The 13,673-nt window shown below is 52.4% G+C and overlaps 1 protein-coding gene across 1 annotated transcript in view; it reads right to left on the bottom strand.

Moving 5' to 3' along the window:
* The window catches only part of rho-6 (serine protease rhomboid 6), a 122,508-nt gene that overhangs the window by 1,764 nt on the left and 107,071 nt on the right, over positions 1 to 13,673 (bottom strand). The window contains exons 2-4 of the mRNA XM_011141958.3: positions 10,641 to 10,906; positions 3,036 to 3,206; positions 1,450 to 1,605 (exon numbers count right to left, since the gene is read on the bottom strand). Of these exons, the coding sequence (XP_011140260.2) occupies positions 1,450 to 1,605; positions 3,036 to 3,206; positions 10,641 to 10,906 (593 nt within the window). The remainder of the gene's footprint in view (positions 1 to 1,449; positions 1,606 to 3,035; positions 3,207 to 10,640; positions 10,907 to 13,673) is intronic.

Raw genomic sequence — 13,673 nt, 5'->3', positions numbered from 1 at the left:
ATAGTTATTTTTAATGTCAAAATATAAAGAAATCTGTTTTCATTTTTAGCTTAGATTAATTTCTTCAGTTTTTTCGAAATTTCTGAAGTTTCTTTTGTTCATTCTTTTTTTATTCATTTCTCGTTCATTCTTTACCAGATTTTGACGTTAAAAAGAGCTTGTTTGCTGGATAGTGAGCCGAAAGATTACTCAACGAGTCGAATGTAAAACTGAACAATGACGTCAGCCATATTAGATGCACCATTTTGAATTTTACAAAATGGTTCTGATTCATAATCGACGACATGTGTGTGCAAGTTTCAACAAATCAGATATATATATATATATATATTTTTAAGAAATATAAGATTTGGCGAAGAAATTTAAGAAAGTTTTAAATATGTATAAAATAGTGTACTTGTGCAAAACTTGAAAAATTTCGAAAAAATTAAAAAGATTAATTTAAGGTAAAAATGATAACAGATTTCTTCATATTTTGACATACGAAACAACTATAAAAAATTGGAAACAAATCGGCGTCTGACGTTCCTCGAGGTTTACTTGTTAGCCCTCCGCCGCCCGCCGTGACGACAGCTCCCTCCTTGCGCGCGCGCTCGCGATTTCGCGAATTTTTACGCACAGCCGCGTCGACGGAAACTCGCGTCTCTCCGTTAGCGCGAGTCGTTCACGCCGGAATTCACGCGGCGATTAACGCGACCTGTTTCCACGCGACCGAAACGCGGTCGAAATGGCGGCTTCTTTATGGAGCGCCTTAAGGACGCAAATATTTATCTACCCCTTTCCCTCCTGCTTTTACCTTTACTCAGCGTCCGCTGGAGATGATAAATGCCTCGTTGTATGAAATCGAGTAGCCTCTTGCAGAACAATCACAACGAAGGATAATAAAGTTGCCTTATAAGATAAAATAATAAGAAAGAAACCGCGGCCGGCCAATGTCGAATCGTCCGGCGCGGCGCTCGATTCGATCGATCGTTTCGCCGGGCGCCGGCGGGCGGTGAGAGCGAGGGCTTCAAAGGCGACGGGCCGATTGGTATCTCGAAACGAATGCGGAAACTTCGGTCGTAGGCGCGCCTAACGGACTGATTAAAACGCCCGAATCTCCGGGGAGTTCTCGCGCGCGCGCGCGCGAGCGTTGCAGTCTCGCGAGAGGAGGGTTTATTCGGCGCCATTGAGAAGGATTCGCGGCGGTATTTCGTCGGGCGGAAACATTCCCGCGCGTTTTCATAGCGTGGCTTCTTTTGTACCTTTGCCCTGGTCGCCGCGGTGATGTGGGCGTGCGTGCGTGCGTGCGTGCGTGCGTGCGTGCGTGCGTGCGTGCGTGCGTGCGTGCGTGCGTGCGCGCACGTACGACGCGAACTTTGAGCGAGCTCCGACGAGCGCGCTTCGCGCGGGCGGCCAAGTTTTCGCTCCTGCGGAACGACCCGACAGGGTCTCCTCCGCTGTGCTTACCAGGTAGAGATGAGCGAGGTGGCTCGTGAGCAGCGCGTAAACACCCGCCGAGGCGCCGACCAGATAGAGGCTCGGCTGCAGAAGCGACGCGCCCAGAGCACCGCACACCCCGCCGCCCAGGTAGATGGTCGCAACCCCTATCCGCCCTTGTTCCACCTGCAATCGCAAACTCTTTACAACAACGGCCCGCCGGCCGTGTGCGGAATTGCGATCTGTGCGAGTAGATCGACCTCGCGACAGCGTAACTCTTGCTCCTACGGAATAGGGATGCTGATTTTAAATCGACTTAAGCGAAGATCGATCAGTCGGAGCCTAAAAGATCGATTTCAAGACGATTTTCTGAATCGAATTCTCGAGTCGATTTCTTGAATCGACTCAAGGATCGATCTGTAAATTCTGGAAATCGCCAACACGATTTTTTCAGTTTCTACTAGTAATATAGTTTTTTTTTTTTTACATCTTTTAGTTGTAACATTTGAACTCACTCAATGGTTGCACAATGCACATTATGTTGCGCCTTTAGACCGATGTCCCATGGGCGGGAATTTTCAGCGGAACGAAACGCGCGAACCAATCACAGCCACTCCATATAATAGTATACATTGTATATGCATATAATAGTAAACGTGATTTCTTATTTAATAACGTTTAAAAACCCTTGATTGACGTTTAATCAAACTAATTAAATCCTTAGCACAAAGACCTTTTTCTATTTTGTTCTGGCCACACATACACATACACACACACACACACACGCACACACACAGAATACAACCAAAAGAATACCATATGTTTAATTTCTTTAATTCATATTAAACTATATGAATTACACGAGGTCTACTTTAAAGTGTAGAAACTTGGCAGATAATGTACTCTAATGAGTGGTTCATTCTACACGCATACCGATTCAAATCGATTTTCTGAAATCGATTCTTTATAAACCGATTTTTTAAAGATCGATTTTTTTCTCCGTGACTTCGAATCGATCTTTAAATCGATCTGTTCGAGAAAAAATCGGCATCCCTACTACGGAACAGGTCGGCGAAGATTCTCGCCTGGTCGAGCGATAATCGTGCGCTTCACTTTGCTGAAATCCCGCTTGTCAATTCGCGAGCGAGAGGGGGGAGGGAGAGAGAGAGAGAGAGAGAGAGAGAGAGAGAGAGAGAGAGAGAGAGAGAGAGAGAGAGAGAGAGAGAGAGAGAGAGAGAGAGAGAGACGTGATGCCGTCGAGATAATTCCTCCCGCCGGCATTTGCCGATACTTCGATCGTCGACCGATAGAGCATCTTTCCGTCGCAATCGCGAGATAATTGGATCAACGGAGACAACGTCGCATGAAAACGCTCGCAGGAAGCGTTACACTCGAGGGTGCAAAAACGCGAGTTCGCGAGAGCGGCGCGTTTCGCGTTATGATACGACGGCGCCGATTTCATTCGCCGGTACATGCGAATGTTATCCGGCCTAATGGCGGACAAAAGGCCCCGCGCCGCCGCGTCGTCTGCAGGAGAGACTCGTTCCCTTAAACGCGCGGCGCGTCTCGACACGCCGTCCGAACGACGTTCCCGCAATTTACTTGATTGGCTTTACCTCGAGTGGAGTTGCCAGGACCAGCTGAATGACCACGTTGAGTGCGAGGTGAAGTGCGTTCGAGTGCAGCAGCATGTAGGACGCGAACCTCCAGCCCTGCACCCTCTGACGAGGATCGTAGACCAGCCATCTCCGTAACGTCGCCTCGTCTCCCAGGCAGTGGACGGTTATCTGTTACGAGTGAAAGCACGTTTAATGCGCTTGCCGGTGTCCACGCGGGCGGAAAGACGCGCGCGCGCTGCACAGCGCGCGGCAGTGGCGAAACAGCGCGCATATTCAGCCACGGGCAAATAATTACACGCCGCCGTGGAGGGACACGTCAGACGGCTCTGGAGGTGAAATTAATTGCGATCGGACGCTGTCCAGCGTTAAACGACGCGCGCGCGCGCGCGCGCGTGTCGTAATGGATTGTCTGTCCGGCGCACGGCAGACGAAGCCGCGATCCTTCCGGCCGCGAACACGCGCTCGCTTCGTTTTCATTCATTTATTCGTCTCACGGCGGAGCTTGCCCTCTTCGCCGGCCGAGGAGGGAGGGAAAATTGCGCGAGGAATAGTTACATGTAAATTACACATTTAATAGGGCGAGAAACGATGATGCGCGACATATTCCGAACTGCGGCCGAATTGACCCTCGCCGCTCGTCTGATAGAATTTTATGCCATTGTTATCGTTGGCATGACTATTGTCGCAGACCTTTTAGCGTTACCGCTCGTTACACACACGCGGGGCGCGCTTATAATCGAGACATTTCGCCGGCGACAATGGCGTTGCCGCAGCCGAGAAGAAAGCCTCGCCGTGTACGCGATTACCGTCGGTGTGCTCGGCGACGACGACGGCGACGGCGCGCTCGGGATCCACGGCGGGTATCGCGGAAGCTAAATAAAGATACGCGGCGCTACATGAATTAAGCGCTATCCCAGATTCTCTCCGTGGCGGTGCCGCCGCCGCCGCCGGTGCGCGCCAGCTATTTCCGTAACGACACTTGCCTCTCTCTCCAGGAAGCAAAGTGGCCTTCTGGTTATTCGTCGCGACGGAAAGCGTGTTCCGCGCGTCTTTATGGCCGGGAGCGGCGCGGAAGCGCCGAGAGAACCGCGCGCGACTCGTCCTTTCGGACGCAGCAGAGTGACACGACGACACCAAAGATAATCACGTAATGGACCACGTGGCGCTCTTCACCCGCGTTTCCACGAATATAATATTATATATTTCCGGATGGAGTGCGTCGTCGCAGCCAATTCCTTCTCATTTGCGGAGAGAGCGAAGACTTGAAAGGGAGAGAAAAATAGAGAGAAGAGGAGAGAGAGAGAGAGAGAGAGACAGAATTGATATGTTCGAGAAGAAAAGTGAAGCTCGCGCGATTAAATTTGAGTGATTCGCTGCGGAATCCACGCTAAGCTCGTAAATTCCACGCGTAAAATTCATTTCGTTCGATTAATGCTATCTTTTCCGGTGTAAATTAAGCCCGAACGCGCTTCACGACGCGATTTCATACATCTTGCCGAGGAGGGAGGGGAGACGGAGAGTAGCGAGAGGGGACGAGATAAACGGCCGCCGAGCGCGTATTATAATCCACGATAAACCGCCGTACAACACACCGCGTGAACAAATACGCGCGATACAACGCTTCGCATTTGAGCGGTATCAAAGGCAATCAATCGCATTATCGATCGCGATGATTTACGAAGATCCGTCGAGCTTGTAAAAACACCCAACGCGTATTCGCTCGGGCTCAGGGCGAAGGGAGAGGGAGGGAGGGAGGGAGGGAGGGAGGGATGGGGAGGGAGAGGGAGAGGAAGGGAGAGAGAGAGAGAGAGAGAGAGAGAGGTAGCGGGGATTTTGTTCAATATTAATCTGCGCCAATATCTACACGAAATATTTATGTTACAGACGTAGAATCGGGCGCGCGCTATTCATCAGCGAGTTTAATAACTCGCTCATCCGATTACACCCGCGGAATTTATCGTAATCGTAATAAAGCGCGATCGGACATACCTATAAATACATGCGCATGAACGAAGCGCGCGTGGAAGTCTCCAAAGAGAGAGAGAGAGAGAGAGAGAGAGAGAGAGAGAGAGAGAGAGAGAGAGAAATAGAGAGAGAAAAAAAGAAAAATAACGCCTCAAGGACCGCCATGTTCTCCTCTTCACGTTTCTCTTCCCCTCCGCATCCCTTGCTCTTCAGCACCTCGGAACGGGGTGAAACGAGGCGCACGCGTTCAGATGCTCTCGCCGGTAAATCACACGTGTCAGCAGGTGCGCCGCTCTTTTGGAGGGTTGATACCTTCCCCGGCTATCCATATCCGGCGTCCCGGTTTTACGATCCCGTCTACCTTTCGAAACGTCTAGGTTTGCGCTTATTGCGCTTTTATGCCGGCCACCTTGAACAGGGCAGCGCCCTCTCCTACCGTTTAAAAGCCGAGCCAGCTCGTCCGCCCATCGCGGCGAGACGAGCTCGTTCCCGTCACGTTCCCATCGACGACGGCGCTCTCTCATCACGCGACGATATTTCAATTCGACGAAACGTGTCCGGCGAAACGGTGACAGCGGCCAATGAGACTAGCCACTTTATCGGGCGATGCAAGTTCGACGACGCATCGGCGCGACGTTGTCGATCATCACGCGGCACGCAGTGTGATTTATTCGCTCGCTCGCTCGCGACGCGATGTGTGGATTGAGAAATTAGCGATAGGTTCTTCGCTGACCGATCATTTATCTTGCGATCTGTGTCTTCTCTTGTGCCGACCAAAAAGCGACTGCTTATTTCACTTCGCTCAATTCACTTTGCCGCAAGGGCGAAATTTCTGCTCGCGCGGCGAAACTCCCCGATCGTTGCGCGCGATGAGCTGTCGGGGCGCGCGTCTAGTTTCTCTCGATTGCTCGAAAGGTTTCGTTTAGCCGAAACGTCGCCTTCACGGATGATAATGAAGGGGGATTGTTCGGGCGACAGAGCGAAGCAATATGCAGATGTTTATTGTCGAGCGCGCCATGTGTCAGCCTGACGCGCGATCACAGTCAGTGATTTCGTCCCATGCGGTGTTCTAATTCTGAATTCTAAGTAAATATTTGCAGTCGTCCATAATTGGTGTGTGTGTGCACATGTTTGTGTGTCTGTGTGTGTGTGTGTATGTGTGTAAGTACACGCGCGCGACAAACTCGGAACTACGGTCGGAGTTCGTAATTATGGAGACCCTCTCTCGCATCCCTCGCGCGACACAGGAATTTCATTTTCCTAAGGCGCGAGAAAAGAACGTAATATCGCCACGGGCGATATCGCGATAGCGCGTGTGCAATATCGATATATTCCACGGCATGGCGAAATATTACGGAACGAAATTCGGTTGGTATTAACCTAGCGTCATGTTGCAACACAGTTGCGATGACAACAAAAAGTTCGCGCGATTCTGTCCGACATCGCGCGCGACGTCACTCTCGTAGCGCGCAATTTGCGAAGAAGCGCGCGAAATCGAGCGAAAAATCCAGCGAACAATTTTTTTTCATCCACTACACGCACAGTGAAAGGTATTCCAGTCGGGCAACCGAGAAATTTTCGAAGATACAAAACCGTATTTTCCCCGACACGGCTTTTGTGAAGAACAATACAAGCGATTCACGCCGAGAGAGGGACGAAGAGAATTTCGGTCCTCTCTTTAGCTATTTAGCCGCTATTTCGACGATTCGCGATTTCTCGAGCCATCGCGGTATTAAGAGACGTAAATAATTCGCCGGAAAGTTCCGCCAAGATTGGATTCGCCATTCGATGCGGTGATTCGCTCGGAACGATCACCACGCCAGACGAAGCGTGGTAGGCAAACCACAGAGCTTCGTTTACGAGTTTCGGCTACCGTCTAGTCAAAGTGCAGTAAAGTGCAGGCGGGACACGCGGGAAACTGCGGCCTAAATCCCGATACTTTTCGCGGAGACGGGAGATACGCTCGTCTAAAGTTAAACGCAAACGGGGACTTTGTTTCACACGGAGTCGCGCGCGAATCCGGAGAAATCGCGGATATACGTTCGCCCCACGAATCCGGTTGCTTCGCCGTCGAGACACTCTCTCGTCTCACCCCAACCCCCGCCACCTTTGCTCTTCGTTTGCTTGCTAGAAGAACGAGACGAGGGGAACGGAGAGTTCGCGCTCAAACGTCACATTCGGAAAACGCGAGTTCCAGGCTTCGTCGCAGTTTCGATGCACTTCGAGACGCGCGAGTGCGTCTGATGACGCTTCGAGAGACATTTTAATTCGGCTCTTCGAGAATTTTTCGTATTTCGCGTTTCGCGTTTCGCGTTTCGCGTTTCGCACATCGCGCCATTCCTCCCTTTCTGCCAAGGGCATCCCTCCGCGAGAGCTTTTCTTCCCCTTTTCCGGTACGAAAAGCCGAGAGTCCGACATTGTCCCGGGCGCATTCGTACGGCGACGTGTCGGTGTACTATCGCGTTATTCGCGACGCGAAACGTCTATTTCCGGTAGTCTGGAGAACGCTTTCGGCGCCGTGGAATCCAGCCGCTACCACCTCATTCCACTTCTCACTTCCAGGTGGTTGCGCGCTCGCACCCCCGGTGGTCCTCCATTCCTCCGCCGCCGTCGTCCCTTCCTTTCTCGCTCTCGCGTTAAGGGCGGAGACGGAGCTCTCGTCGGTTCTTCCGCGAATTAGGAATGCGTTTGACTTTGTAGTTTTAAGTTTATGCATTTGCGAGCGCGAGTGAACACTCCACCGCGTCATTGTGCGGGCATGTGAGACACGTTTTGTCGCGCGGTGACTCCATCGCGCCTAATTGTCTTCGACGACTGCGGGTCATTTGAGCAAAATTCGAACTGAAAAATTCCACGTTCCAATAAACAAATACCGCGGGGGTATCATTTCGCCTCGCCCCGCCTCGCCTCCTCGCCACGAGAAGAGAGCGAACGCGGACGTTTGGGAAATACGCGGCGTATCTCCGCGATTTTTCCGCGACGCAGCTCGGCGGGGCGGGGCACGGGGAGGGAGGGAGGGGAGGGGGGAATCCACGAGAGATCGGCGCGAAATCGCGTGTTCTTTAATTTTACAGGCTTCCGCCGAGAACCAACGTTCCTGCCACGCGTGCTCCCGTCGCTCTTTTATGCATTCCGCGACGCGCTTTATCGCGCCGGATGTTCCTCAAATCTGGAGAAGCGGTCGACGAGGGAGCGACTCGTGGCGCGGAGCGGCAAATATGACGGCTCGTTTCTTTTCAAGCGCCAGCGATCCATGCCGCCCTCCGCCGCGCGTCGCCACCCTTAATACGGGGCGGTACACGTACGTCCACGCCGCGCATTCTCGCGCGCGCGCGGCATGTGTTTATGCGCGCTGTCCCGCTGTACATCACGCATTATCTCGCGCACTCGTAACAGCGACTTTTCGCCAGACAATAGCGCCGCGATAAAGTTGAAATTCACGGACTGCGGCCGTGAATTAGTGCCGCCTTTAATTCCGCGGCTTCAGCTTTATACACTTTAGCGCGTGTTCCCCCGTTCGCGGGTAATTTCCCGGAGATAAAATGCCCGGCTTCGGACATTATTATATTCGAGCCCGGGCGAAATCAACTTTTTCGAGAGTACCGCAACGCTACTTTTTGAGCGTTTCATTAAGCTTAAGAGCGCGCTAATGTGCGCGCGCGCTTTCCTCCCCCCTCCCTCCCTCTCTCTCTCTCCCTCTCTCTCCCTCTCTCTCTCTCTCTCTCTCTCTCTCTCTCTCTCTCTCATTCTCTTTCACTCTCTCGCCACAACATCCCTTTCTCCGTCGCTGAGTCGCTTTTCATCGCACGCTTTTCACCCGGCTCTGCCACTTTGCATCTTCATTTAACCGGAGATTATTTGATACTTTTAAGTATATATTTCTGAGCACACGCGAGCGCGCGACAGTCTGGTCCGCTAACGTGTGGACTTTGGTTTATTCAAATCGATTTTACAATCTTTTCCTTTGCACGTCATCTGCTCTAATTCGAACGTTCATCTTGGTCGCAGAAAACTGACACGGTTATATTTTAGCAACGTTATTACAAAGGAAACGTCAACGGTAGCCCGTTCGACTTTTTCTCGGTTGTCTCGACGAGCGCTCGGGGAAAATGATTATTTTCACACAGCGGAATCGATCTCTCGTGAAATATCGCTGACTATCACGCTGACTTCACGGAGCCGCGCATTACACAATATACTTATCACGAATTATTAAAACGGCACATAAATCTGTCGCAACGCGATTCCACGCCCGACGGATAATATAATCCGCGGTGCGCGGATACGGCGGTGTTATCGGGGCTAACATGATTTAATTTAATTTAAGACTCACGGAATAAGCCTCCGAATGACCAACCGGACCGAAATGAGCAAATCTCGCACGCCGCGCCGGCGGAAATAATCGCCGCCGCGGCGACTGCTCGATCGAAATTGCGCGGGCAAACTTCAACGCTCAACTCTCACGATACATAATATAAACGACGCATAATAAGCGACGCATAATAAACTTCGGGCCGCAAACTCCCCGCTGCGGATTTAGACGCACGAGAATTCGAGCGATACGCAGAGCCGGCGCTGCGCTTTATATATTTTCCCACACTTAATTCCTTCATACGCCTTTCGTCGCATTTCGCGCTCGAAACCGCTAAGCGTCTGCGGTGGACATTCACTTTGATCTCGTTGCGCTCGCAACTCGCACACGGTCCCAAAGAAAAAGCGCGGCTAAGTGATTAACTTTCGTCGTGTTCCGCGGCAAACGAGTAAGAAATTGCGATCCAACTTCGCGACTCCAAACTCGCGCATTTTTATTGCGCGTATCTGTCGCTGTTTATTCTCGCGACTTTCCGGCTGAAAACACGCCGCCAAGTTCCCGGGATTATTATCGAGCGAAAAAGCGCGCCTCCCCTTTCTCCCCGTTCCCTTTATCCCACCCCCGTCGAAACCTTTCTGCCGGGTTCCGGCATCCGCTTTTTTTCGGACAGACTTTTCACCGGCTCTCTCGGATATCTCGGAATATCGTCCCGCTGTATTCTCCGGCGAATTCGCGCGTATAATTGGGAAGGATTCCCATCGCGCGCTTGCCTCTCGTCCTTGCACGGCGCCGCGACACGCTGGTTCTGTTAATGAGAAATCTCGGAGTTTACGCGACGTTTTCAACCATTCTTTTCCGCTCGACTTGCGCTCGCCGGAATGTATATATTCCGCGTCCCGTGATGAGAGGGTCTCATCTGGCTAAAATAGCACTCGCTCGAGCGTAATAGAAATACGAATGTAAAGACCCGAGAAAGAGAGAGGGAGAGAGGGGGAGAGGGAGTGCGCAAAACAAGTCGGAAAAAAGAGGGACGAAGCGAGTGTTGTAAAATCGGTTAAAACCAACGTCAACGTGTAAGTTGACGTCGCAAACTGCCGATGGAAAATTCGAGGAAATTCGATATATCGCGACGGGGCGGCCTTCAAACTTGATCCCACCTGCGATTCCGTCTTTGTCGAATGTTGCGCGAAATACTCGCCGCGTCTTTCCTCGAGCGGCAACGCTAACCGCGACTTTCGAACCGATTTTTGAACCTCTGGCAAGCAACTTGATCAAAAAAAAAAAAAAGCGCAACGTACGCTACGTTTTTCTTTGCGTTCGCTCACCTCGATGATGCTGATGCAGATCATGAGGTAGGGCGGTCGTATCCGGAAGCTCGGCTTCCTGGCTGGCAGTGGGTATCTGGGCGTTGGTCTGGGTGTGCCCTCATCGTCGCGCTTTTTTTTATAGGAGGACGTGACAATGATCGGCGACTCTGGGGAATAGGGAGAGCCCGGCTCCGAATACGTCGCGTCCGTGGAATCCGACGAGATCGTCGACAAGGTTGGCGAGTTCTCCAACAGCGCTGCCTCGACGTCCATCGTGGGCGTATCTGCTTGAACGAGCGAAAAAGACCAACATTATTCGTGCGAAACGGAGACGTTCAATATCGTTCGTATATCGGGGCAGAGGTGTTAATCCGAATCTCCCTTCTTCGGCGAGTTATAGGCGCCGCATAAAACGCAAAGTACGATACGGGAAAACTGCTTTCGCTACATTGAAACAGGACGCACGCTGCAACGAGCCAAGAGACCGACCGGGGAGCGAAGCGTCAGATGCCTCTAAAAAAAACCCGCCTCCAAGGAAATTCCTACAGATCTAAAATTTGCGAAAGTCATTCGTCGCATTCAACGGAGGAGAGTTTTCGCCTTTCTCACGCGACTCACGTCTCAATTTATAGCGCATCGGTCTAACTTCATAATCCTCCCCTACGGTTCCACACATCTCCATATCTCTACCCCCAGCTGGCTCTTTCTTTTCACCCTTCTCGCGCGCGGCCGAAAGCGTTCACAAAGCGTAATAGGATCAAGCAAGAGCATTACACGTGTTGTTTATCCGGACAAGAGGTTCCGCGCGGGCGAGCGCGCGGGGCAGGATACGACAGCAAGTTCCGCCGGCGGAAGAACAAGAGCGGGGGGGAGGGGGGGGGGCGGCGAGGGGTCGAGAGCGGGCAAGTGGGAGTTCAATCGAGCGACTCTACTAGGAGAGCTCGTTTTTATAAACTTGCTGCGCACCGTCTAACGACAATCACCGCGCCGCGGCATGTCCTGCAGGAATCCTGCTGCAGCAGGATCACGCAGGATTTTCGCTGCGCTCCCGGTACGCTGCCGCTGCGTCGCAATAAAGAGACGCCTTTTGGCGATCTAGTCCGCAGATATCGCCCCCTCCCCCGCCGAGAGGAGCGCGAGCCGGCTCTATAATTCACCTGCAAATCCCGTAATGGCGCGAAAGACGTGTTTCGCGGGGCAATTTGCGGAACAGCCCGTGCACGCTCGGATACGCTCACGGGGCGCGAGTTAATCTCGCCGCGAGACTACGTATCGAGCACCTGTCATGCGCGGAGGGTCGCGCAAATGCGGCCGCTAATCGCTAGGATCGCTCAGCGCGGGTTAACGGGATTTTTAAACGGGGCTGGAATGCAATCTCGACGAGACGCAACAACGCTTCGTAATAATTGAATTGTTACAATTTATTGTTGAACCTGTTAGCACGCGATGGATAACAAGACCTTCCACATCGTAATTGGGTCGTAATTGACTGATGGGGTCAGGTGCGTATTTTTCAGACGAGTGGGGGGGATGGTACATTTAATAATCGACTCTTCATTCGACGAAAATCGAACGTGAATATTAAGTGTAATATTTATTGCGCGCTCGCTCGCGGGGCCGCTGGCTCATTATCGGTCTCATTACATTACGTCTTGTATCTGGAATGCAATATAACGAATGCGATATCAGGAGTTAGATCTCTCTGCAGCGGCCACCGAATAATTCCGTCCCGCGCGGGCAATTCTTGGTGGACCTGCCGTGGTCGTCCTTCTTCCACGCGGCGGGCACGGAAAAATCCTCGTCGTCGTCGTCGTCGATCTCGTGATTCCCCCATTCCGCCTCGGCCTCAGCCTTGGGCTCTTCACGATCGGCGATCGGCTCGCAGTAACCGCGCGCTGATGGCTTCGTTCCGCGGGGACACCTTCCCATCGCCTCGACCCGCTCGTCGGAAAAATATCTACCGCGGCTCTCGGCTTCGTGAGACTCCTCGGAGACGTGGCGCGGCACGTCCTGGCTCACCTTCACGACGTCGCGCTTCAACGTACGAGCGCTCCTCTTCGGCTCGCGGCCATAAAGCATCCACGGGATCAACCATTTGTTGCGCAGAAGTGCCAAGGTCGACGGGGATTGAACCGCGAGGTCGTCCGGAAGTAGGTTCTCGGACGAGCTGAAAAAGTCGTCGCGGTAGGCCAGCGGAGGCTTCGAGTGTTCGTCGAGTGTTCGCACGAACGGCGGTCTGTCGTGGAAAGCGCGCGCGAGGTCGACTCCGTACGCTCCTTCCGGCGACGCTCTTCCTTCGTACATTCGTCGTTGATCCTCCAGCTCGGCTTGCTCGAGGCCCGACCTGCGGTTCCCGAAGTCGTCTATCCGCTCGGCTAGGGCTCTGAGGGGCCCGGATGTCAGCTTGAAGATCGGAATCCTCACGTAAAACAACGGCGTGTGTTGTCTCGGCGGCGGGCGTCGCGGGGGGTAGTTTTCCTGGGCGAACGAAGCTCCGCGGTACAGCTGGACCGCCAGCAGCAGCAGCAGCAGCGGGATTCCCCGAAGCGCTCGTCGGGGAATCGCCATTGCGAGCAGGAAGAGAGAAAGAGAGTGGCACCCGGACTAGCGATTTCCGATCTGCGCTCTGCCCGAACCGCCGCGACGCGCCTCTGTTTTTATAATCGCGCTGCGGATCGTAAAAGACGCGTCGAGCGCTTAAACGCGCGATAAGGCGGTGAATAATAAATCAGCAATCAGCTTCGTGGCCAATTACAAACCGCGCGTCACGCTTGTCACCGGCGGCCGATTAATTCCGCAGGCTCGGCCGCGTCTGAGATTATAACAGGCTAGACTCTCATTCCCGGACTTTGGACTGTCGCTTTGGACCGTCATCTTTTTTTCACCCTGTGGAAGCTGTTATTATATTGAAAAGAGTCATTGCACGAGATTGTACAATTATATTATTACACTACGCGCCCCGCTGCACCCGACTAGAAATTTTGGTCAGGTTCACCTAACGCTGATAAGGACTTAATAGGGTGAATGAAAGGTAACCTAAGTAAGTCAGTC

This window comes from Harpegnathos saltator, unplaced genomic scaffold, assembly GCF_003227715.2.
Source record: "Harpegnathos saltator strain DR-91 unplaced genomic scaffold, Hsal_v8.6 scaffold38, whole genome shotgun sequence".
Taxonomy (NCBI): domain Eukaryota; kingdom Metazoa; phylum Arthropoda; class Insecta; order Hymenoptera; family Formicidae; genus Harpegnathos; species Harpegnathos saltator.
This window is presented reverse-complemented; position numbering and strand designations above follow the sequence as displayed.